Source organism: Pteropus vampyrus, unplaced genomic scaffold (assembly GCF_000151845.1).
Source record: "Pteropus vampyrus isolate Shadow unplaced genomic scaffold, Pvam_2.0 Scaffold8, whole genome shotgun sequence".
NCBI lineage: Eukaryota > Metazoa > Chordata > Mammalia > Chiroptera > Pteropodidae > Pteropus > Pteropus vampyrus.
Genome location: NW_011888789.1, coordinates 16329790 through 16353521, shown reverse-complemented (window position 1 = coordinate 16353521; position 23732 = coordinate 16329790). Strand labels below are relative to the sequence as shown.

The window sequence follows — 23732 nt, the reverse complement described above, 5'->3', positions numbered from 1 at the left end:
TTGTTGTTAACCTCCAAATAGCCTAATTTATTAAACTTTATCATAGATAAATATGTATAAGAAAAAGCATAGGATATGTAGGGTTCGGCACTATCTGTGGTTTCAGGCACCCACTGGGGGTCTTGGAACGTGTCCCCTGTGGGTAAGGGGTGGGCTACGGTAACACAGTCCCTCGATTCACATGGCGGTTAGAGTCTTAGAAAATTCACTGATATTTTTAAAACCATACAAAAAAAACACTGTGTTGATATATCCTAGAGCCAGATCATTAGAAATGTTTTTCTCCTAATGAATGCACAACAGGACATTCAAAGACACGCAGCACACGGAACAGTCTTTCCTTGTGCAGTATTCTGCATGCACCTAAGGCAGGCAGCCAACCGTCACCGCCGATCTTTGTGACAATTAAAAACACCCCACAAATTTCCAAAACTGCTGCTTTAAAACAACCATGCAATCTCCCCCAAGCAATACGAATAGAGGCACTTGTATCAGGATGCAACATTATTTTAACCCTGTGCTGCTATCTCACATTATAGTGATTCCAGAACCTAGGCCTGATTCTCCCTACACAATACTCTTTCCAAAGCAAGTATTTATATGAATACAAGCATAAAAGAAATTGATGATTAAATTCCACATGAATGGACACCCATCATAGATATCAGAAAACTTCTTCATAAATTCCTGAAAAACTAAAGCACACTATCATTTTCTACAACCAAATCATGTTTTCCTATTGATAATACATTTTAATTTCAGCAATATCCTCTCACTCATCTGATTGCTCTCCAATTGGCAGTGCTGCCTAAGCATTTCAGCTTTGAACATCAGTAAAATATATCAAACTCTAGTTCAGATGTTTTAAAGAATTCCACAACATTATATTAAGATGGTTTATAAATAGCTCAAATAATTACCTTTTTTAAATACGGTAGTTCTTAAGCCTGTGTGTGCAGCATGATCTCCACCTGGGGAGCTGCTGAAACACTGAGCTGCCTTGGTCCCTTGCCCACAGATTCTGATGGCACAGGCCTGGAAAAGGTGGGACCCCAGAATCTTTATTCTTTTTAAAAATTCAACAGGTGATCCTCATGCTGGCAGGGGTAGATCCAGTTTTGTGGCTCCTGAAACTTTCACAATTTGGGAGCTCTCTTTGAGAGAGAGAGAAAAATTGTGAGGTCTCTCAAAGCCTTGGAAAGGTCCCATGCATGAGCTTCACAGTATATTCTCCTCCGGATGCAAAGCATGACATAATGAGAATTGTTACTGGAAAATATGACTAAAAGTGTAAATTTATATACTAGTACTACTTTAAAGCAGAGGCCATTAGCCCAAATGCCTACAAGCTTCAGCAGGCAACACAGCAGGAGATAACAAAGGGCAGGTGCTGGCTGGCAAATCAGGGAGCGCCTGGGCACCAAAGGTGCCGTTTAGGGCCAGTGACGATGCCCATTCGGTGTTGCAATCTCAGATTCTTCAACAGTAGCTTGAAATCTTGGTTTTTACATGAAATCTCCCGAATTTTAAAAGCTGGCTCAATTTTTTAACAAAACATTGACTAGGCCAAATAAAACACAAAGAATGCCAGTAGGTGACCTTTGCTTTACAAATACAAGAGAAAAGATACCCCCTACCTAAAAATAAAAAGAAACTTAAGATTGATGGTTGAATTAAGGAAAAATGAAGGGAGACACTGCTAAAAGCATACTTTGTAATGCAGTTCGTACATCTGACAATAAAAAATTTTGTTGCAGGACCCATCTCGAAGGTCCAAATATACTCTAAAACATCCTAATAGCACCCGAAGAGTTCTATAAGTCAAGAAAAGACAGACTAGCTATTCAATATAAAACATACAAAAATGAAAATCTTTAAAAATGAATCCTCAATGGCAAATAAGTACATGACAAAACTTTGACCTCAATTACACCTGGTGCCGCGGTTTCTGGAGATGAAAGCTCTCTGCTCTGATTAAGATGCCACGTTCCGATGCTGTTCTGAAGTTGATCTGACCCCACTCTCAAAAAAGTCAAATCCTGCTGCTCAGCTTTTCAATAGCTGCTTTAAAAAAATAAATATGATGAACACCAGTTCAAAAAAAAAATGGATCCTCTAGGCCAAATTAAAATATGGTACTGAGGAAACAGTAGGAATAAGCTTTTCAATATGCCCTCCAGTGTGCTTTTTGCAACATTCCTTAACTATCTCAGTATATGAAACGCCAAGCAGCTCTGATGAGGTAGCTGGGGCTGTCAGTACACAGCTTTGCACGCAAATATGTGGGCCAAGGTGGGATAAAATGGAATTATCATTATAGCCAAAGAGAAAGTTTACAGTCACTTCCTGTCCCACTTTGCCACACCAAAACAGACCATTATAAACTACTGCCAATCAAGCAAGGTTTGTGGAATATCTAAAATAATAGAAGACATCTGGCCAATTTAATAAAGGTCAAGGAATGGTGAGCTAGTCCAATATATACTCGTACGTCATACTTTAAAATCATTTTTCTGCTTTCCATAATGGAATGAAAGGGGCTGTGAAGTAGAAAGGAAAATGCAAACTAAACAATACGTGCCAAAGATAGAGGATTTACTAAAGGGCCAGGCATAAAATTACAAACCAACTTCTATCTGTGGTGGAGACAAGAAAATAGCTCAACAGAAGACCCTAGAATTAGCAGATTTGTCATCTGTTGCTTTGTATATTTGTGGTTTTCTACATCAACCCACACTTTTCCTAAAGCAATGACTCCTAGCTTTCCTGGGTCCTAAGACTACACGCCAGGTTAGCATCAGGGCACGAACAAGGTTAAGCTGCAATGCTACTTTTTTCGCATCTGGTTCTCCAGGAATTCTGTGTGTATCTGTATGGAAGGGTGTCCACCCAAATTAATAAAATGCTCTACATTTACCCAACACATTCTTATCTATCATTAATAATTATTAACCTTCTCCCTCACACCATAAGCAAAAAATAACTCAAATCGATCACAGATCTAAATGTAAGATTTAGAACTATAAAACTTACAAGAAAATATCAGAATAATCTTCTTGACCTTGGCTTAGGCAATAGTTTCTTCAACATGACACCAAAAGCACAAGCAATAAAAGAAGCAATAGATAAACTGGACTTTATCAAAATTAAAAAAAAAAAAAAGAATTGTGCTGTAAATGATACTATCAAGAAAGTGAAGACAATCCACACAATGGGAGGAAATATTTGTGAATAGTATATCTGATAAGGGACCTGTATACAAAATATCTAAAGAGCTCTTACAACCCAGTCAATTAAAAAGACAAATCAATTAACAACTGGGCAAAGGATCTGAATAGACATTTCTCCAAAGAAGATATAAACAAGCGAATAAACACATGAAAAGATGCTCGACATCATTAGTCATGAAGGAAATGCAAAACAAAATCACAATAAGACACAACTTCATACCCAGTAGGATGGTTATAATAAAAATAATAGTAACAAGTGCCAGAGAGAGTGTGGAGAAACTGGAACCCTCATACACTGCTGTAAGGTATGTAAAATGGTACACCTGCTGTGGAAAACAATTTAGAAATACCTAAAGGCTTAACATAGAACCACCATATGATCCAGCAATTCTACTTCTAGGTACATACCCAAGAGAAATGTAAATATACATCTATGCAAAAATCTGTACATGAACGTTCATAAAAGCATCATTCATAATAGCCAAAAAGTAGAAGCAACCAAATGTCCACGAAATGATGAATAAAGAAAATGTGATCTAGCCACATGATGCAATATTATTCCACAATTTTTTATTTTGGAATAATGTAGTGATATAGCATGGATGAAAACAGTATGATAAGTGAAAAGAGCTAGTCATAAAAGACCACATATTATATTATTCCATTTATATGAAATGTCCAGAATAAGTAAATCTATAGGAACAAAAATAAAATTAGTGGCTGACTAGTGAAGGGGGTGGGGAACAGAGAGTGACTGTTAGTGGTTGCAGTTTTTTGGGGGGAGGTAAAATGTTCTAAAGTTAACTGTGGTAATGGATGCACAACTGTGAACATACTAAAAACTACTAAATTTTACACTTTAAATGGGTTAATCGTATGACATGAAAATTTTATCTCAATAAAGCTATTAAAAATCAATCTCACTTCTGGGTACATATCTAAAGGAAATGAAATCAGTATCTCGAAATGATACCCTCACCCTTATGTTCATTGCAGCATTATTTACAATAGCCAAGACATGGAAAAATACTGAAGTGTTTATTGACAGATGAATGGATAAAGAAGATGCAGTATATATACAATGAAATATTATTCAGCCATGAGAAAGAAGGAAATTCTGTTATTTGCAGCAATATGGACCTTGAAGGTATTATGCTAAGTGAGTTAAGTGAAATAGAGAAAGACAAATATGGCATGATCTCACTTACATACAATAAAAAAAGAAAAAGAATTATTTAGGCTTCTGGGTCACTATGACAGACGGGGACACAAGTTTGCCTCCTCTCCTTCTCTAAGTCCTAATAAAACAACAATGACAAATTTCAAAAGAAAATAGATTCATAACAGTGCTGAGAAAAAAAGGAACATTATTAAGCTGGAGACTTCAATGAGTTTGTCAGTCTAAAAGGGAAGGGATTATAATCGTAGACAAAATTAAACATAAGTCACAACCTAGACTAACCCAGAAGGCCTCAATTATCCTAACAGTAGAGTCACAGAGAAGCTAAAAGCCCAGTGTTGGCAGGTATCCATACCTGGAGTGGGAAGCAGAACAGATGTCAACTGTGATTAACTTAAGAATTATCTACAGAGCAGCTTCCCATGTTGGCCCTGCTCCCACCTTCCTCCCCTACACAGAGGCTTGTGGCATCAGGACTTAGCCTGGGTATAATATAACAGGCAGCCCACCCACCTGCCCCTGTGTCAGTCCACACACCTCACCTCACCTCACCTCACCTCACTTCACCTCACCTCACCTCAGCTCACCTCACCAAGATTCTTCTCAGCCTTCCTCTTTACACAGGGAAGAGGTCCGCTGGGAACACATACTCCACACATACAGAGAAATCCTAGCTATATTTGTTGGGAACTCAATTTTTCATTCATGCATATGAATGGAAAAACAAGATCCAACAGACATTTGAGGAAAAACAGTGGCTTCCAAAAGAAGTTCCAAGACTTGGTGAAAGAGAACTGATCCTGGATGAAGCAGAAACCCCAGAAACAGAAGGTAATCTAATAAAAAAAAAAAATTCAAATTAATTCTTTAGAAAGATGCAAGATAATAATGCATCCATAAAAAAACAGACAGCAATGAAAAACGAGTGACTGAAGAATAGAAAAGAGCTCCTGAAATTATAATTATTAAAATAAAAACTTTATTAGAAGGAGGATATTTTAAAATAGGAGAGAAAAATCAAGAGACCAAAAAGATATTAATCTAATCCAGAAGAACCAATTTCCATCTAATAAAAATTTCAGAAGCAAAAACCATTAGATTTACAAATCTAATCCAGGAGAACCACATACATATAATAGAAAATTCAGAAGTAAAAATCATTTAAAAAGTAGAGAGGGGATAATCAAAAATAATAGAACAAACGTTTCCAGAGCTTAGGAAAGATATGACTGAAAGGGCTCAACAAGTGCCAGGCTGAGAGAACAATCAAAAACTCACGCCTCCTGACATGTCAGAGGGCTAGGTAAAGGCAACCCTTCAAAGGAGCGGGTCACACACAAAGGAGCGAACATCAATCCCATCAACAACAATGGATGCCACAGAGAGCGAAGCAATACTTCAGGCAAATGAACTGAACCTAGGTTTCCATTCCAGGGAAATGAGCAGTGAAACATAAAAGCAAAATAGGTCATTTCAGACATACGAAGCTTTAGGAATGTTACCCATCCCAGAACCTCTCTGAAAGTGTTACTAAAGTATTACTCTAGCAAAAAATAAAAAGAGTCCAAGAATGCGTGGAATCCAAAAAGCAGCACATCTAATCAAGAATGCAATAAAGAATTTTGTTAATGTCTAAAGAGAACAGCTGTATAAAGGCCTAGAAAACTTTTGGCACAAATTAGATCAAGTTGTCAGAAGGTTCTAAGAAGAATATTTTCAAGATGAAAATGAATTGCCCATTACAAATAATATAGTTACACGTAGTGATAAAGTGAAGACATAACAATCCATCAGTGAATGTAACAACTGGCTGCCCCACTCTCTCTCCTTACTCTCTCCTCTCTGCTCTCCTGGCCAGTATTGTTACCCCTTGACCAGCAGAGGTTACAGACATAGGATCTACTTCTCTTTCACTGCAGGTCCAACTACACTTGGATGCTGCATTTCTGTAAATGCTGGTGCTTGGTTTTCAATTTTTAAGTCAACCTGTAGTGAAAGCACAGAAGGCTTTGTTATAGTTACAGAACAAAATGTAAATGCCGTATGCCTTGTAAGATGAGGGTAACACGGATGGAGGCTTAGCACGGGGAAGAAAAGCTGGAGGGGAAACGCAGACAGACCCACTGCATCCTCATTTTACATATGTGTCATGAGATGACTCTTAGAATTGATGGCTTAAGAAACAGTTTCAAACATTAATATTTAAAAACTATACATGTAACCAAGAGAAAATAAAAATACAACTTTGGGTATGGAAGGTGAATAGAATATGTGAGCCAAATTCTTCATTTGTCATACTATAGAATTAATAGATAGTTTTAAAAAATAGATTAGAAATACAGATGTAAGCATATTATCCATGAGGCAACCACCATAAAAGCTTTAAAAACAAAAGTAGAGGGAAAAAGAGAGTAGGAAAAAAAGCAATAACCAGTAGTCACTGTCAATGGCAAGGAGAGAGGCATGGAGTCCTCAGTTCCGGGTGAGAGTCAGGGCTCAAGGTCGAGAGAGATCCAAGTGGTCTCCGTGTGCCGCTCCGAGAGGGATGGAAGCGGTAAAGAAGGTGGCTCTCGCTTCGGGTTGTACACTCTTCGGTAAAGCTTGTATTTTTCAGATTACACACAAGTATGATTTTGGTAATAAAAACTTAAAATTCATATTTAAAAGAAAAAATAAATGCCTACATCTGGGGGACTACGGGCTAGTCAGTCCATTTTCCTCCATCAAATCTGATACAGGGTTGTGTTTAAGATAATAATTAATGCTGAAGAGCATGCAGGAGGTGAGTAAGAACGCACTGCAAGAGAGAATCTGAACTGGAACCATATTCTGTTTAAGCAATTTGTTAAACAGGGATTTCAGCATTGTTCGACACTCTATCCCCAACACCCAGAACAATGCCTGGCACAGAGTAACCGCTCATGTATTTACTGAATAATGAAGAAATGTGTGGGCACTTCTGGGCATGGAACATACAAACAGAAAAAAAATCACAAGCAAACTTTACCAAAGTGAGAACACAGTGCTTGGAAAGATGGATGCTCCTTTTTTCCCTTTCTTTTTACTTTTCTACAGATAATATTTAAGAAGAAGAAAAAAAAAAAAGTAGGGATCATAAAAGAGTTCGTCCCTACCAAATGTAAACCCAACAATGTGCACTTAAACCAACCATTTTTTTTTTTTAAATTTCACTGTCTATAGCTTCCATTTTCTGTTATATTTGGTTCCCATTCAAATAGCCAGGTCCCTACTTCCTACGTTCCTCATTTATCATAATAGTTTCTTTTCCCTCTTTATCTTTTAAATAAACCTATTTTATAGTTTCAGAATATTCTATTAGCTCCAGTTCTTTGGGTCTCGATTTCCCTCTTTGTTGTATATGCTGACTTTCCCTCCCATGGAAGTTCCTTCCTTTTTGCAGCCTATATCATTTTATTGGGAGCTCATCAATTTTAGAGATTACTGATGTAATTGTGAATATAGGAGTGAGTCATCTATATCCTAAGCTGTGAATGGGTCTCTCAGGGAGATTGTGCATTTACTTCAGCAATAACCTGTGGATTGGGTTTCACCAGTTCAACACTAGTTTTGTGTCACTTTCTAGATATCACAGGAAGATACAGCGGGATCCTACCCCATCTGTGCTGCAGGCTTGGGTTTCAACTCCACATGAGTGACTTTTCCCTCCTCAGGGCTCTGGAAACCAGTGTACCAATCCCCAGACCCCTCATCTCCTCCCTGGCGTAGGAAAGCCATGCTGGTCATCTAAGTGCACCAACCGAGGAAGGACAGGTGTGGTGAGTAGGAAGTCAGGAAGGCACTGTCGCCCAGCCCCTAATGAATACAGGCCTTATGTTTGGCCCCAGGTGAGGCCCCTACGGGACCTCTTTTTTTTTTTTTCATCTCTTTGCGGTTTAGAGCAGCTCTGTGAATATTCCAATAGCTGATTGAAAGGAAGAGGGGAACCTACCACTGGTGACTTGTCGCCTCCTCATTAAGTCACAGCACTGCTAATGTTACAGAGTTCAGAGCTTCTCAACAGTTACCAACTACTGCTCTAGTTCTTGTAAAGCTTCTGAGAGCTGCAACAGCTCCCAGGAAAGTGGCAGGGAACAGAGAAACCAGAGAAGCATGGTTTCCTTTCCTTTCACTATATTGATGAATAGATAATGAGAATGCAGGTCTCACTTCCTAGCAAGGGATCCTTCCCACTGTTCACGTGTTCTCCCATACCCATACAACACCCTAAACTCTTGTCACTGATTCAAGATCCCTGCAATAAGTTACAGCTTGAAAATAACCTTGCATTGTTTTCCCTAGAACCTCCCACCCGCACCCCTAGAACCTCCCACCCGCACTCACGTTAAGTCCCTGCTCAGCGGCAAAGGCTAAGCCTCTCTCCCTACAGAAGCGACACTTTCCTCGGGCCTAACTGGGGATCATGAACCAGCTGGCCTCTCTAATCTCAGGTGATGCCACCTGAGTATCGCTGGGGATGCATTCTAAAGTCACTGTCAGCATTTCCATTTTCCCAGCGGGCTGTTTCTGGAGCACTTAAGACAGTTTAAGTCACTTATTTAATCCACTTAAAAAAAATCCTCTGAGGGAAGAGGTATGTCTATCAATCAAATTCAAATGGAAACAATGTCCTACGCTCTCTACTACCTTTCCCTGTGGTCTTCTGAGTTCGGGCTATGTTTTGATGACAGATGAATGGCCTATACAAAAAAAACTTTAAGAGTATTTTTTGAAATGATAAAAAAGTGCCATCATTTATTTGTGAAAAGTACTTTCCAAAAGTCAATATAAATTTGCATCTTTTACTCTCCTATGGTAAGCAACAGCTTCTGATGCTGATTCCAATTTCCAGATCGATCCATCCTGATTTACCTAAAACCGTACTTGTCACTTTCTTTCTGCATCACTTCCTTTCTGCATATCTGGATAAAAGAGTTTGGATAAAATGCAAACTCTTTACCCAGCCTCAGAAGGCTCTACATGGTTCTGCCCCTTTCCTAAAGGGTTAACTTTTTTAACTTGTCCCACGGATATGCTTTGCAAATCAACCAGGCTAGTCTCCTCCCCGTTCCTCAAACAATTTACATTTTCTGCCACCACACCCTTGCTCATACCGTTCCCTCTATCTGAACTGCCCTCTCCAAAACTCTATTAATCATAATCCTAGTCATTCTTTAACAGCAAGTTCAACTTCCATCTCATCATGAAGTCATCACCAGCACAGGAGAAAGTGGTCATTCCCTCCACCAGTCACTTACAGACATGTTTCTCTCTGACCAAAGAACAAGCCCCTAAAGGGCAAGGACTGTGTCTTCTACTTCTCTGCATCCTCACAGTGCCCAGCACATAATAAATACCTGTTAAATAAATTTGTTCAATGAACTCATGCATATACATTCACACTTGCAGAATAACATCACACTGAGCAAATAATACCAAACATTTTTACCAAGGCAAATAAGGAACAGAAGGTTTTAAATATCATTTTAATTGACCTCAGGTATACAGGGAAATCTCCTTAAAATCTATGAGTAAAGAAGAACCAAACTCATCCACCAATAAATCAGAGGACAATGCAGACATTTAATATTATTTCTACATAGCAAAGTAAAAATGTTTTATCAAAGTAAAAAAAAAAAAGCTTAATTAGCACAGAATCACAATGTGGCATTCAAAGCTAAGACTATGATCATTATTCTGACTATAATCAGTATTCCTTGTCTCAGAAATAGTGAATAGATGATTAAGTACCTCAAATCTAAAGCCCAACATACTTAGGTATCTATGTCACACAATAAACAGCAAATTAGGACATTGTGATAAAAGCAGAATGATTTTTTAAAAGTAATTTAGCTGTTTTATACTTTATTAACAGTCTCCAACTATTGAAATATCTAATAAATATCATTAAGGCAAAAGAAATTGGTAAATGGCTGCATATGCACTGCATTCTTCATATCCCCAAATATTATGGAGCCCATTATATAATCCCATCTAACATGTAGAAAATGTATAGTTATTATTTGACTTTTTCAACTGAACAACAGCTATATGAGGTCAGATTCCTTGTCTACCCAAAAGAGAAATCAGTCTCAGACAGTGACAGAGTTGAGGAAAGTCAGGTTTGTACTCCTAAATGTCAACCTCAAAGGTCAGGGATATGATGATAATGATGATAATGATGATGATAATGATAAATGATGACACAGCAAACACTTTTACAGCAGTCATTATATGCAGAGTGTGGTTCTGATATCCTTCTATACACCAATTTATTGAATTCTCAAAAGAATTGTAAGACATGTATCACTATAACGCCATTTTACTGATGAGAAAACTGAAGCACAAAAAGATTAGGTAACTTACTCAAGGTCCCACACCTCAAAAGTTACAAGGTCAGACTCAAACTCAGGAAGTTTACCTCCAGACGCCATGGTCTTAACCATACGTACTACCCCTTTCCTGTCTAATTCTCAAGACAGGCTGATCTTCTTTATCATCTCCTGATTGAGTGGTACATTTGTTTACCTGCATTGGTGCCTTTCTACCTCTAAAAAAACCTATTTGCTTTAATAATTCATCAGGACAATCTTCCTAAGATGTAGAATTCGGAAATATATGATGTGATTCTTGTACCTTGTTCTAGGTAATCTCAAGCCAGTTCTTGGTTTGAAGAATTCTCAGCTTCTGAGATTTGAAATTTCACTGGTACTTCCTATCTGTCACCTGAAGGAGGAGGGTAGGGACACACTTACTGGTATCTGGAGTTTTCTCTTCAGATCTGCCAAATAAAAATTCGTATTTGGCCTTGGCAACACTCTGGGAATGTGCTGACGCATTGTTAACCCAAACAAATGTCTCTGCCTGCAAAATTAGAACAAAACAAAGATATCATTAAAAATACATCATAAAGCAAACCAATCAACAGGAGGATAGTTAAGCAATTATGACATATCTACTTGAGTGTCTGCTATATGGCCGTTAAAAATGAAACATGAAAAACATACCATGACAAAATGCAGAATACAAGATGATCACTGCAAGGTTACGACTATATAAAAATTGTTAAACACATGAGCATCTATAGGGGAGTAAGAAAAATATGAAAAGTTCGGCTCGACTGAGAGGCAGAATTATGGTGGAATTTTTAAAAATTAGGTTTATATTACTTTTCTGCAATTAGATCACTGCATTTTATTTTTAGACACACAATTTTCCAAATGATTATCATTACCCGCAGCCCATAGCAGGAACATTTCTGTGTGTGGGTTCTGCTAAAGTGTTCCAGCAAAAAGTAGTCTTTCCCCAAAAGAGACCACATTTTTATTTAATCAGGGACATCATTCAGCCAAACAACACACAGAAGTGCCAGGCATCCTTTTATACTAATTAACCTAAGTTTGAGCATCTATCCCAGTGTCCTTTGGAATTCCTAAAAGTACCTATTTGAAAGAAAAACTACAATGGTAACTGTGAAAGTGGTTCATGTGATAATTCTGAATTCCTAAAACCTTTTTCCTCATTGCTTTAGACAACTGACAAAAATCAGGAGTGCCTCCCTTCCATGGCCTATGATTAATTAAAAATAAGTAACAAGGTGGAGATTTCAAAACACAAAGAAATTTAACCTAGTTGAATCAGAGAGTCATTATTCTGCCTCTTTCCTCCAAACTCAAAAATTAACCAGGATCCAGACATCACTCACACTGGTTTCCCCCATCTAAATTAATGAGACATCTTTTCTCATGTCTGGGCAGCAGATATTCACTTTAGGAGAAAGGAACATGAAGAGTTTTATCAGCAACCAGGCAACTACTTCAAAGGGGGAAAATTTTATGCCTTCTGTTACATCCTTTGGAACAGAAATGATTGACAACAGTGAAAAGGCCATGGCTAGGTTATGATTAACTCCATCAGCCCACTGCTGACAGGTTCAGTGGGCAGGCCTCTGTGTGTTCTTGTATACCAATATCAAAGAGCTAGCTTGTACAATTTTGAAATTAGCAATTTCTTAAAATAGCTCCACACCATTTAATGTTCATAAAATGTAAAATTTATCTTTCTGGAAAAGGTACAGGCTCCTCTTGGAGCTATATGCTTGATAATCACGGGTTGTTAATTACCCCTTTCCCCAATAGAGAAGAAAGATTAATTTTCTGATGTGTTCAGGGAGCTTTTGGGCCAGTTAGAGAGGAACTTGGTACCCTCACTCAGGTGGAGTGCTTGGGGAAGGCTCTCTGAGCAACTAATACCCTCAGCGTCAAGAAGGATCAGTCTGGGGAAGGACAGAAACATCTACCTAAGCAATGGCCTTAAAGTATGAAAGAACTAGACTACTCAAATAACAGAGAAGGCCAATGTGGTCACAGAATAGTGGGTAAAGGGGCAAGTTTAGAGACTGACCAGGAGAGCAGCACGGCAGGGAGTAACACTGGAGAGGAAGCAAAGGCTAAACACATACGAGGACAAGTTTGACGGGAAGACCCAAAGGGTTTTAAACATACAGTGGTCCCTTGACATTTTAAAAACATCATTTACGTTTTTAAAAGGTTATACAGTTGTTATAGAGAAACTGGATTGGAGTGAGTCGCAAGAAAGTACAGACACCAGTGAGGAGTCCAAATGCGAGAGTATGGAAGCCTCGAGCAGGAGGATGGCAATGGAAATAGAAGTAGATGAATTTCAAATGTATTCTGTAGAGTGGATTTACATAAATTTTCTGATAAACCGGATTTAAAGAATGAGGGAAAGGAAGAAATCATGGATGATTATAACGGATAACATTTTCGAACCACTTACTCCAGGCCAGGTGCTATTCTAATAATTCCACAATAGGTGGACCTCTCAGTGAAGCCGGAGAACAATCCTCTGAAGGGGGGCTCTGCTACCATCTCAGTCTCACGGGTGGAGAAAAGGAGATGACAAGTGGGTGAATAATTTGTCCAATGTTACACAGCCAGTAAATTGTGGATCCCAGGTTCATATCCTAAATTCAGAATTCGCGACCCAGGGAATCTGACTTGAGCGACGGGGTGCACGTATTGAGACGGGGGAAACCGAAGAAGGAACATTATCAATAGCATGAATTTGGGCTTCCAGGTGAACTCCCAAGATCTTAGTAAAGCAATAGAAAAGAAAATTCTAAAGAAAAATTCATTACTATAGTGCTAGGAAACAATGCAAAAGAAAAAGATGCCATTGATGAAGCACCAGTTTTAAAAAATTTCAGGAAGATAATTTGGGGGTGTACCATCTCCAGCTAAAGCCTGAGAACTATTCTCTAAAGGAAGGCTCCTCCCGGGCAAGGGTTCTCAGCCCCAGTTCCATGGGGACTGTCAACAGGATCCTAGAAGTCTGAAGTCAGATGGCGGGTGGGGGGGAATACACACATCTTTACTTTCACTTACCTTAAGCTGAAATTTAGCCCTTTCTTTCAAATATGAATATATGCAACAAACTAATTCTAACTTTTGTCACCAGTAGAATCATAGCTGTTTTCATTTCACATAACGGTTATTGCAGATATCTTGAACTATTATTTATACTCATCCCTACTTTGAAATGACAGTAGGTACTAGACCCACCACTAAATCCTATTATGAATAAATATATTACCATATCACAAATTTGTTAAATATATTGTTAACCAATATAATTGGTTTCTTTTGCAGCTCCACATATATTATTATACGCACTTAAAAAGCAGTATTCTGACAAGAGATTCAGTGCTTTACCAGATGTCAAAAGGGGCCATGGCACAAAAGGAGATTAAGAGAGCCTATTCAAGAGCATCTGGCCTCAAACTGCAGGTCATGACCAACTACTGGCTTGTGTGATCAGTTGTGTGGGTCATGACCAGACTTTTATATAAATAAGTTTACACACACACACACACACACACACACACACTTAACAGAATAAAACTGAAAAGACCAGAGTAGATAGCACACAATAAGATAAGCACTGTTTTAGACAACTTCCATCTTGCTCGCTCTCTCTGTGTTCGTGTGTGTGTGTGTGTGTGCGCGCGCGCACGCATGTGTTGGGTTATGATGTAAAATGTATTTCTCCCCATGAGTCATGATCAAAACTGTTGGAAACATACTGCTCTACGGTGGTTCTCAAACGTTAGCATGAATGAGCACCACCTACAGGGCTTGTTAAACCATGTACTGGAGGGGGGTCACTCAGAGATTCTGATTCAGGGGGTCTGGAATGTTTGGCCTGAGAATTTGCATTGTCTAGCAATTTTGCAGGTGATGCTGATATTGCTGATCCAGAGACCAAATTTTGTGAACCACTTGCTCTAGACCAGTTTTTCATACTTTACTGTATATATGAATCACCTGGAAATCATGTTAAAATAAGGATTGAGCAGGACTTTTTACATTCCTAAAAAGTTCCCAGGCGAGGCTGGTGCTTGCTGATCCTTAGAGCACACTTGTGCTAAGACTTGAAAGTGAAGCGGAGTCCAAAGCATAGTCAGACTCTCAGAAAAGAGAAACATTTTTTGAAAGGGAGTAAAATATACTAAGGGGCTCCGCTCTACTAAAGCATTCTATACCAGGACATTTGTGAGGGACACTAGAATCCAACATTCAGGCCCAATCACAGCAGTAACATTCTCCCAACTTGCCTAATGAAATAAAATTCATTCTGCTTACATTAGCTATTCTTAAAGCTGCAAGCCCCACTGATGTACCCTCTTCCCATGCCAAGGGTTATAAATCTTCACCCATCTCTACAACAACTTTTGCAGGTCTCTGAAAAATTGTACTTAAAACAATCAGCTTGATGGATGACCCATATAATTCAGCACTACTTTTTCCTTCTGTATTACTCATTGAATAAAATATATTCCTTTGTTTTATCATAGTCATTTTAGAAACATAAATCTCATTAATAAATATGGAATACGAAGTAACATTAACAAATGGACTGTTAGAGGATCCAGATTTAAATCCCTTCTGGGACTTCCACTCAATCTCACACCAAAGTTTAGTCTGCGGACTTCCGCTTCCCTATCGATAAAGAGTGCGATTCAAATTTACCTCTAAGGTCCCTTCTAATTCTGAAGCACAAAGACTCTTCACACTTCTGAACTACTTTCACAGGTATTTCATTAACAAGAAATAACACAAATCTTTTCTCTGTGGTAAAATAGCGATGACATGATCGCCAAAACATGCCTGCATTTAAAGTTGCAAGTACATCATTAAATGGATGGGAGAAATAAAATCTCGGTCTTACATTGCACATGGCTTTTCAAATACACAAAAAAATTTCACTCACATTATCCAACTCTCAACATGTTACTGATTTTATTACCTATTTTAGACACAAAAGAAACACTTGATATAAAATCATTCTTCAATTGCCTAGCTACAAAAAAAAAAAAAAAAATGTAGAAGAGAAAGCAGAAAGCTGCAAGCAACATTTAAAAGTAAAAGTACTTTTCAGTTGACTTGGGAGGAGGTTGGGGCCAGAGGAGGGTGGTGGAAATAAGGTTGAGAGCAGAGTTTGAGGAGGGTGGCATGCTCCTTCATTTCCTTATCATTTCAATTTCAGTATGATGTTCAGAGGATGTGAGCGTCTCCTAGTCAATCAAAGTTGAGTATTATAAAGTGCTTTTAGGCCAGAGAAGATTATAAGCTAAATGAAAGACTATAAAAATAATATTTCACAACTCAGTCAAACGAACACTTGATTCCAACATTCACACTCCACACTTGATCCTGTTCAATCCCATCTGTTCCCATCACCCAGCAGAAGTCAGGCCCATGGAAACAGGGCATAGCTCGTGCCAACTCAAGTGCAGGCAGAGACTGGCAGCTTAGTGCTAATATTGCAAACGGCAATGGTTAGGTGTTATGGGCTGAAACTCATATGTTGAAGTCCTAATCCCCAGTGCCTTAGATGTGACTGTATCTGGAAACGGTGTCTATAAAGGTCATTTAGGGTGGGGCCTAATCCAGTGTGACTGGTATCTTTATAAAAAGAGATTAGGACACAAACATACACAGAAGGAAGATCATATGAAGACACAGGAAGAAGGAGGCCATCTGCAAGCCAAATAAAGAGGATTCAGAAGAAACAAACTGCTGACCCTTTGATCTTAGACTTCTAGCCTCCAGATCTGTGAGAAAATAATTTCTTTTCTGGTTGTCTTACCCACCCTGTCTGTAGTATTTTATTATGGCAGCTTAGCGAACTGATACATTAGGGAGGGCTGAAAGAGTTATGAACAAATGGTAAGTTAAGATGACCAGTAACAAGTCATATTAACATAGGAAAGAGGCATGAAAACTACACAAATTGACTAAATATTAAACCAAGTTGTATCCAGAGCCTACTCTGTGCTACTAGACACTGGAACCTGGCTGATCAACATAGGGCCAGACAACCAGGAACCTATAGGAAGATTCCTGCTGAGATTATTAACATCTACTTCCCTGTGCCTTTAACGCTGCATACCCATTCCCTGAAAGGAAAACAGATATAGACCCAATTCTTGACACTGATTCACACTCGGGGTCTCATTTTCTGGCTTTGAAAGAAGACTACATCTCTGTCTGTGGAGCATTATTCCTTCTCTAATAAACTTTCCTTTTGTTTCTAACTCTGGCTCACCCTTGAATTTTTTCCTGCAGAGTCAAGGACCCTCCCTCTCTCAGCAGAGGTAGGGCTTGAGTCTCTACTCGGGGAGATCCGCTCCATCCTGCATCACTGTTTAAAGGGAATTGGGAGGCTGAAAGAATGGGGCGAAGGGTTTAAGAAGTTAAATTAGTAGTTGATAGTTGGTCATGGGGATGGGGAGCACGGCAGAGGGAACGCAGTTAGCATTAATGTGATGGCTAGGTGGAGGGCCAGGGGAGGGAGGGAGCAATTGGGGGGATCATCTTATGAACTATATAGATGTCTAACCAATGTACTGTATATTTGAAACTAATTTAAATAAATAAATTATAAAGAAAAAAAAGGGACTAGAACCAATCCAAGTTACACCACGGAATACTCAAAGGGACTAAGGAAAGGGGAAAGGTGGGGAGAGGAGTGGCTAAAACAGGTAGGATTAGTGAAAAGGAATAAGCTATCCAGGAATTAGATCCCTAGATCCCTGCCTCTACTTCACAGGGCAACTGTAACTCCCCCACCCAGGCAAAAGAATGGAGCTTTACTCACTGGAGAGATTTTTCAAAGAATAGCTCCGGCCTGGGAGACACCAGGCACAATTGCTACAAGGATACCACAGTGGACACGGAGATTTGTCTGCTGGATGTTAAGATGCTTAGATGTCTCTCACCCAGCCTGTGGAATGCACGCTAGACTTTATCTTGCAGACAGGAGATCTGAAGAGTTTTCTCTTCAGAATGTAACTGGCCAAAGGAAGATCTAAATAATTAAATCAGGGGCCCACTAATACATGGCCTAAGCAGGCCCTCCTAAAGTGAAGGTTAGACCTTCCAGTTGGCTCTTTAGACCCCCTTATTACATTACATTATAGTCCTTAACTTTCATGATTTTTGAAAATGACAGGCTAGTTATATTGTAGAATATTCTTCTACTTGGGGCTGTCTTTACATTTCCTCATGATTAAATTCAGATTACGCATCTTTGACAGAAATATCACAGAAGAGATGCTGTTCTTTTTGCATCGTATATAGAGGCACAGGATTTCAATTTGTGTAAATATCCTATTCCTCATTACACTTTCAAATTATAAGTTTATTTACTTTTATCAATACAAACTGAATTTACTGTTACAGCAGTGGGCTGTAATCCACTACTCTCATTATTTATTTCGATATTGATGGCCCAGTTTTGGTCAGTGGAAAGCTCTTCCTAGCTGGCTTCTGTGTCTTTTTTACATGTCCTCATTATTCTCTTGGCACTTCTTTACATTCTGGTATATTAGGCAGTTCCGGGCTTCTCTCTGGAACCAGCCATTTCTTAAAAAACAAACAAAGAAACAAAAAATACTTGGTCCTTTTTAGTAAAGAATATTATTTAGTAATTAGATACAAGAATTAAATGTTGGGTGGCAGGGTGAGCTCATTGCTACTGGGGGTACCAGCTCGGCTATGGGAGCTACCAGCTAGTAGACCAGCTCAGGGGACAGAGCTAGAGAGTTTTAAACACACACACACACACACACACACACGCACACACACACGCACACACACACACACATACTCCCACCCACCCTACCCCCCACATCCCACTGCAGTAGGCTGAATAAGGGCCTCTCAAGATGGCCACATCTTAATCCCAGAAACCTGTCTGTGAATGTTGCTTTATATGGCAAAGACTCTGAAGATGTAATTCAATTTCTTGATATGAGGAGGTTATCCTGGATTACGCACGTAGGCCAAGATTTGAGACAGAAAAGAAGAAACTCAGAGGAAAGCAGAGTGGGAGAAAAGATACTACACTATTAGATGGAGAAAGGGGCTGAGAGCCAAGGAATGCAAGGAATACAGCAGCAGCTCTAAGTGCTGGAAATGGCAACGAGATTTCCTACTCTCCAGAGGAACCACAGCCCTGCTGGCCCCTTGATTTTTGCCTCTAAAACTCATTTCAGACTGCGGGCCTCCAGAACGATACGGGAATAAACTTCTGTTGTTTTTAAGCCATCAAATTTGTGGTACTTTGTTATAGCAGCCACAGGAAACTAATACACACACAGAGAAGCGTATATACAAATACATGCTTTTATGTCTATTTTTATTTCTATATCTATCTAATAAAAAAATCACGAGTCACACTCATCCTTTTTCCGTAAATATATTTCTGCTTTCAAGTACAAATGAGTGAGATAATGAAAAAAAATCCCAAGATAGTAACTGTTATTCCACCTATACCGTTCCTTATTAATGCAGTTCATCCAAATATACCTTGCTCTTCCACTATACTTAAGAAATTTGTATTTCTGAAAATAAAATGCACTCCTTCAGTTTACCTGGCTATAAAGAGAGGGATTCAAATGCTGTCATGTGCAGCATTTTTCCTTTCAAAAATATATTTGACATATGCCTGCATATAAACATGCAGAAAAAACATGAGTGTTTAAGAAGAGGAGGCTGGCCCATGTTATTTACGATTGCCCTATGACCAGGCCTTACTCCCCTGACAAGTTAATCGGATAAGTATTCGAAAAAGCCAGTAACAGCACCAAGTAAAATGGGGACACAGTGCCTCTCAAGAGTAGAAAGGGGCCAAAAACAGCCAGGAAACAAATGGGGTAAAAGAAAAGCCAAATCTTTGACTTTTAAAGGTTAGAAATAGCATGGAAACCAAAGGGCAGAGCAGGAAATGCGACTGCAAGGCCAAAGAGAAGGGAGCAGGAAAAGCACGACTCAGCTCCTCACCTACTCACTATCCAGCCCCACTGCCAGCCTGTTTTCACTGTGTGAGCACAGAGACAAGGGCTGAATTCATGGACTTTTTAAAAGCCCTGGAGGTCCATTCTCATCTTCACACCAGCTGCTGTCTATTCACTTAGCCCATTTCCTGAAAGCAAACTCCCCTGGGACAGGAAAAGTAGGGGTTCTGCAGCTCCTTCAGGCTCAGAGTCAGGGAAGCCAGCCTAATGGGGCACAGCACGAGCTCCAGAGCAGAGACAGGGTCACCAGCTGCCTCCCACTGACGTGCATGTGAAGGCAGAGGGAAGGACATAAAAGCAAACCTTTGGCCGACTCAAAGGATTGTGCCCTCGGTAATCTGTACCTTGGAACCATTTTAGTTGTCTTCTGGCCAAACAGGAAGATTATTTCTCACTTCTATGAATTGTGCCTGTCCTGGGCAAGGCTTTGAATTCAAAACACATTATGACTTATTATAAACGGTGACAGCAGCTTTTTTTTTTTTTTTGGTAACAAAGCCTCCGAATAAAACAAATGTTAACACATAGGGATCCAGTTTTCCTCACAGCTCTCTCAAAAGGCCAAGGAAGTAAAGGGTTGGAGAGCTTCAAAGGAAGAATATAAAAGAAATGTACCAACCAAATAGTATTAGTTCACAATATACCCTCTATCTTTCCTACCATTTGACAATTAGTAATGACAGGTGGGTGAGCCCTTTGACAGCGATTGATTGTACAGACCCAGCAATTTAAATCTGCTTTCTCACTTTCTTGTTTCCCTACCTACTACCCACCTTTCTCGCCTTGCTCAGGCTTTGGACCTGTATGCTTCTCAGAATGTATAAAATTCATAAACAAAGTGGACAATATAAAGATCCTGGTTTAAAAAGGAAAACACGCATTTTTAAGCCTTTGAACACATCTCCTTACTTGGTACAGACTCCAGGTTCTTACTCAAGAGGCCGGAGCTTTCCACATACGGACGGCATTGAGGATGGAAGTTAGGGAACGTGAGGGAAGACTGAAAAGCCACAGAGAACTTTAAAAGTCAAGCCAGCAAAATAAGAATCCCTCTAAGGAAATCAACCAGACTTTGAATAAAGAAGATTCACAAAAAGAAGATTCACAAATGCTCCCTTATGCATGCAGAAAAAAGGAGGAAAGGTAGGTACTGAGAATGATCAAAACAAGTACTACGCAAAAAAAAAAAAAAGTACCACACAAAGCAGATTACAGGCTCACAGTAAGTGTTCACAAATATTTTTGCTGAGTCCTCAGCAACCTCAAAAGACCTTGAAACCCTGACAGAGAAATGCCACAAAGAAATTACATAAATGAAAACTATCAGCCTTATTCACCTAAATCTAAGCTTTGCAAAACACAAAATTATCTTTAGTTATTTCAAAGCTTCCACTAACTTCTGAAATAAAATTAAGTCCATTCTCTTTTTTTAAAACATATCATTTGACATTTTGACAAGAGGGGAAAATAGGTATTAAATGTGAAGTCAAAGTGGGAATCTTGAGAGTTAAGTGTCTTCATACCTTAGTTTGCTACATCTTTATTCCCCTTAACTTGAAAGTCACCTCTGGGTGGCAGCTATGTATTTTCGTGAAACGTGTAACACATAGGACTGGATCTTACGAGTACGATATGCTAAAGATTGTTTTCAATTAAGGTAGGAAAATCAGCCTTAATTTTCTTCTCCTTCAAGGAGCTATGTGAGTGATCAAATAAATTAACCCAACATCCTTTCTACTTGCAAAATATAACTAAGTCATTTACCCAATCAGCATGTATGGAGAAGAAAGTGCCCCTGGGCAAATACAAACATTCTGAAAGCCATAAAATCCAGGCTGTAATGTAAGCTAAAATAGCACATGAAATATTAGAAATAATATAATCACTGCACTAATTTCAACAAGAAAATATATGGTCCACCTAAATTTTACCAAAGCAAAATATCTCCGAACACATGCCCCTTTGAAAAACACTGTGAGTTTGGCATCACGAAGAAAATCAGAAGAGTCAGGTCACTCCCCTGGGAAGCATCTGGTTCTGCCTAAAAGACATAAATCCTGACCAGATGATATCAAGTATCTCAACCCCAGCTGTAAACAGATGCCTATTAGAAAGAAATGTGCATGAGCCGAGGTAAAAGGATCAATAAAACACGCATCTGTCATGTCAAGGAAAAGAAGGACAACAAAGAGAACATAAAGTCCTGAAAACAGAAATTTAACAAAAAATTCCAAGTCAATTCTTAGATAAATAACAGTAGTTACCAATGGTCTTGACATATTTTTTTCATCAAATTAATTTCATCAAATGTTAATTTAAAATGATACAGAAAAATGAAATGTATTATGTGGGCGCTTAATACCCTTGTTGATTGCCAGTAAAGTCATTTCTTCAAAATGTCCCAATAAGGCAAGATGTATTAATTGCCCAATTTTCCACTGATAACATCTCAGCATCCCAGCTTCAGGAAAGTCCTGATGGGTAGTCTATGGGTAAAAGATGTACACACACTGACAAAGTAATCTGGATTTTGATTTCCAAAGACCCCTGCTCTTTGAATTTAAGCACAGTTAGGATACTCACCTTACCTGAAATACTATAAAGTTCCCAATTTACATATTTAGCTTTTACAAAGACGTGGACTGTCCATTTGTAAGCCAAAATGAGTAAACTTCTCAGAAACAAACTGCTTACATAAGCATGTCAAAAGTAGATAATTCAGGACTTTGAAAGGCTTTTAGGTCCCATTTGGTCAATTACCTCTTTGGGAACATCAAGTTGTACATTGGTGCCCTGACAGAGTTCATCAGCCTCACCCACAGAAGCAGGCAATCCAAGAATTGTCTTGTTCTGACTCATGCTTGAGAAAGATAACATAGGAGGAGCAAAACATTCTGGAGTAGTATTTCTGCTGATCCAGGAAAAACCCGCAACAGAGGACCTAGGGTGCTTGTGGAGAATCTGCAGACCACTGAGCTACTCAGGCCCACTGAACCAAATTCCTGGAAGTGATGCTAGAGAACCTGAATTTTCCCCTAATTCCTCTAGCTGATTCTTGGGCATGTTGAAGTTTGAGAGCTACTATTCTGGAGCCTGATGGCAGATACCATTGAGCCCTCAAAAAGTACCAAGGAATAGCAGGCCAGCCGACAGCAAGGAACAAAGCCCATTCCTCTTAGGTCACCTCCACCATCCTTACAACACAAACTACAACCACAATATTCCTGGGAAAATGTACTGTTAGGCTTCCTGGCTTATCGTGGGTATTTTACAACTGATGTTAGATCACTGCCATTATCAATGGCTTTCAATTTGTGCGGCGAGTGAGAATGGTGCCATTAGCCTTAAAGTTGCATATGGACCCAAGCAATACAAAGAGTACAGTATGGTGTACTCAGAAATGCTGGATGTCCAAGAGACAATGTATGAGCTAAAGAATAATGAGTGAATGCAAATTACCTTTGTTCTTAAATACAGAACACTAGAGAATGAATGATTCATCAAGAGATTTCTTCACTTCTACAGTTTTAAAGACGTTTACACACACCCTACTCCCCGCCCACACACTACCTACATTCTCCACAGTCTCTGAGCACCAGAGCTTCTGAGCATTAGAGGCTCGTTCTTTCTATTTTTACATCTATCATTAGAATGTAAAAATAAAATAAAATCTATATTCTTTAGGTTGAGTTGAAATAATACTTAGTGCTTTACTAAGTGTTATTAATAGTTAATTTTAAGAATGCTTGCTTGGGATTGCTGCAAACCTAGAATCTGACTTGTTTCTGTGGAAAAATAAAAGCAGAGTTCCATATAATCAAATTATACAAAACTTTTGAGATTCACATATGAAAGTCAGAGATTGCCTATACGTTTTATTTAGACATATGATAAAATCTGGTTAACTGAGGTTGACAGCTCA

General features: G+C 38.9%; 1 protein-coding gene across 2 annotated transcripts in view; it reads right to left on the bottom strand.

Annotated features, from left to right (window-relative positions):
- The window catches only part of PSD3 (pleckstrin and Sec7 domain containing 3), a 407146-nt gene that overhangs the window by 327495 nt on the left and 55919 nt on the right, over positions 1–23732 (bottom strand). For both annotated transcript variants that reach the window (XM_011373110.2, XM_011373102.2), the window contains exon 2: positions 11184–11292. In XM_011373110.2, coding sequence (XP_011371412.1) covers positions 11184–11292 — 109 coding nt within the window. The remainder of the gene's footprint in view (positions 1–11183; positions 11293–23732) is intronic.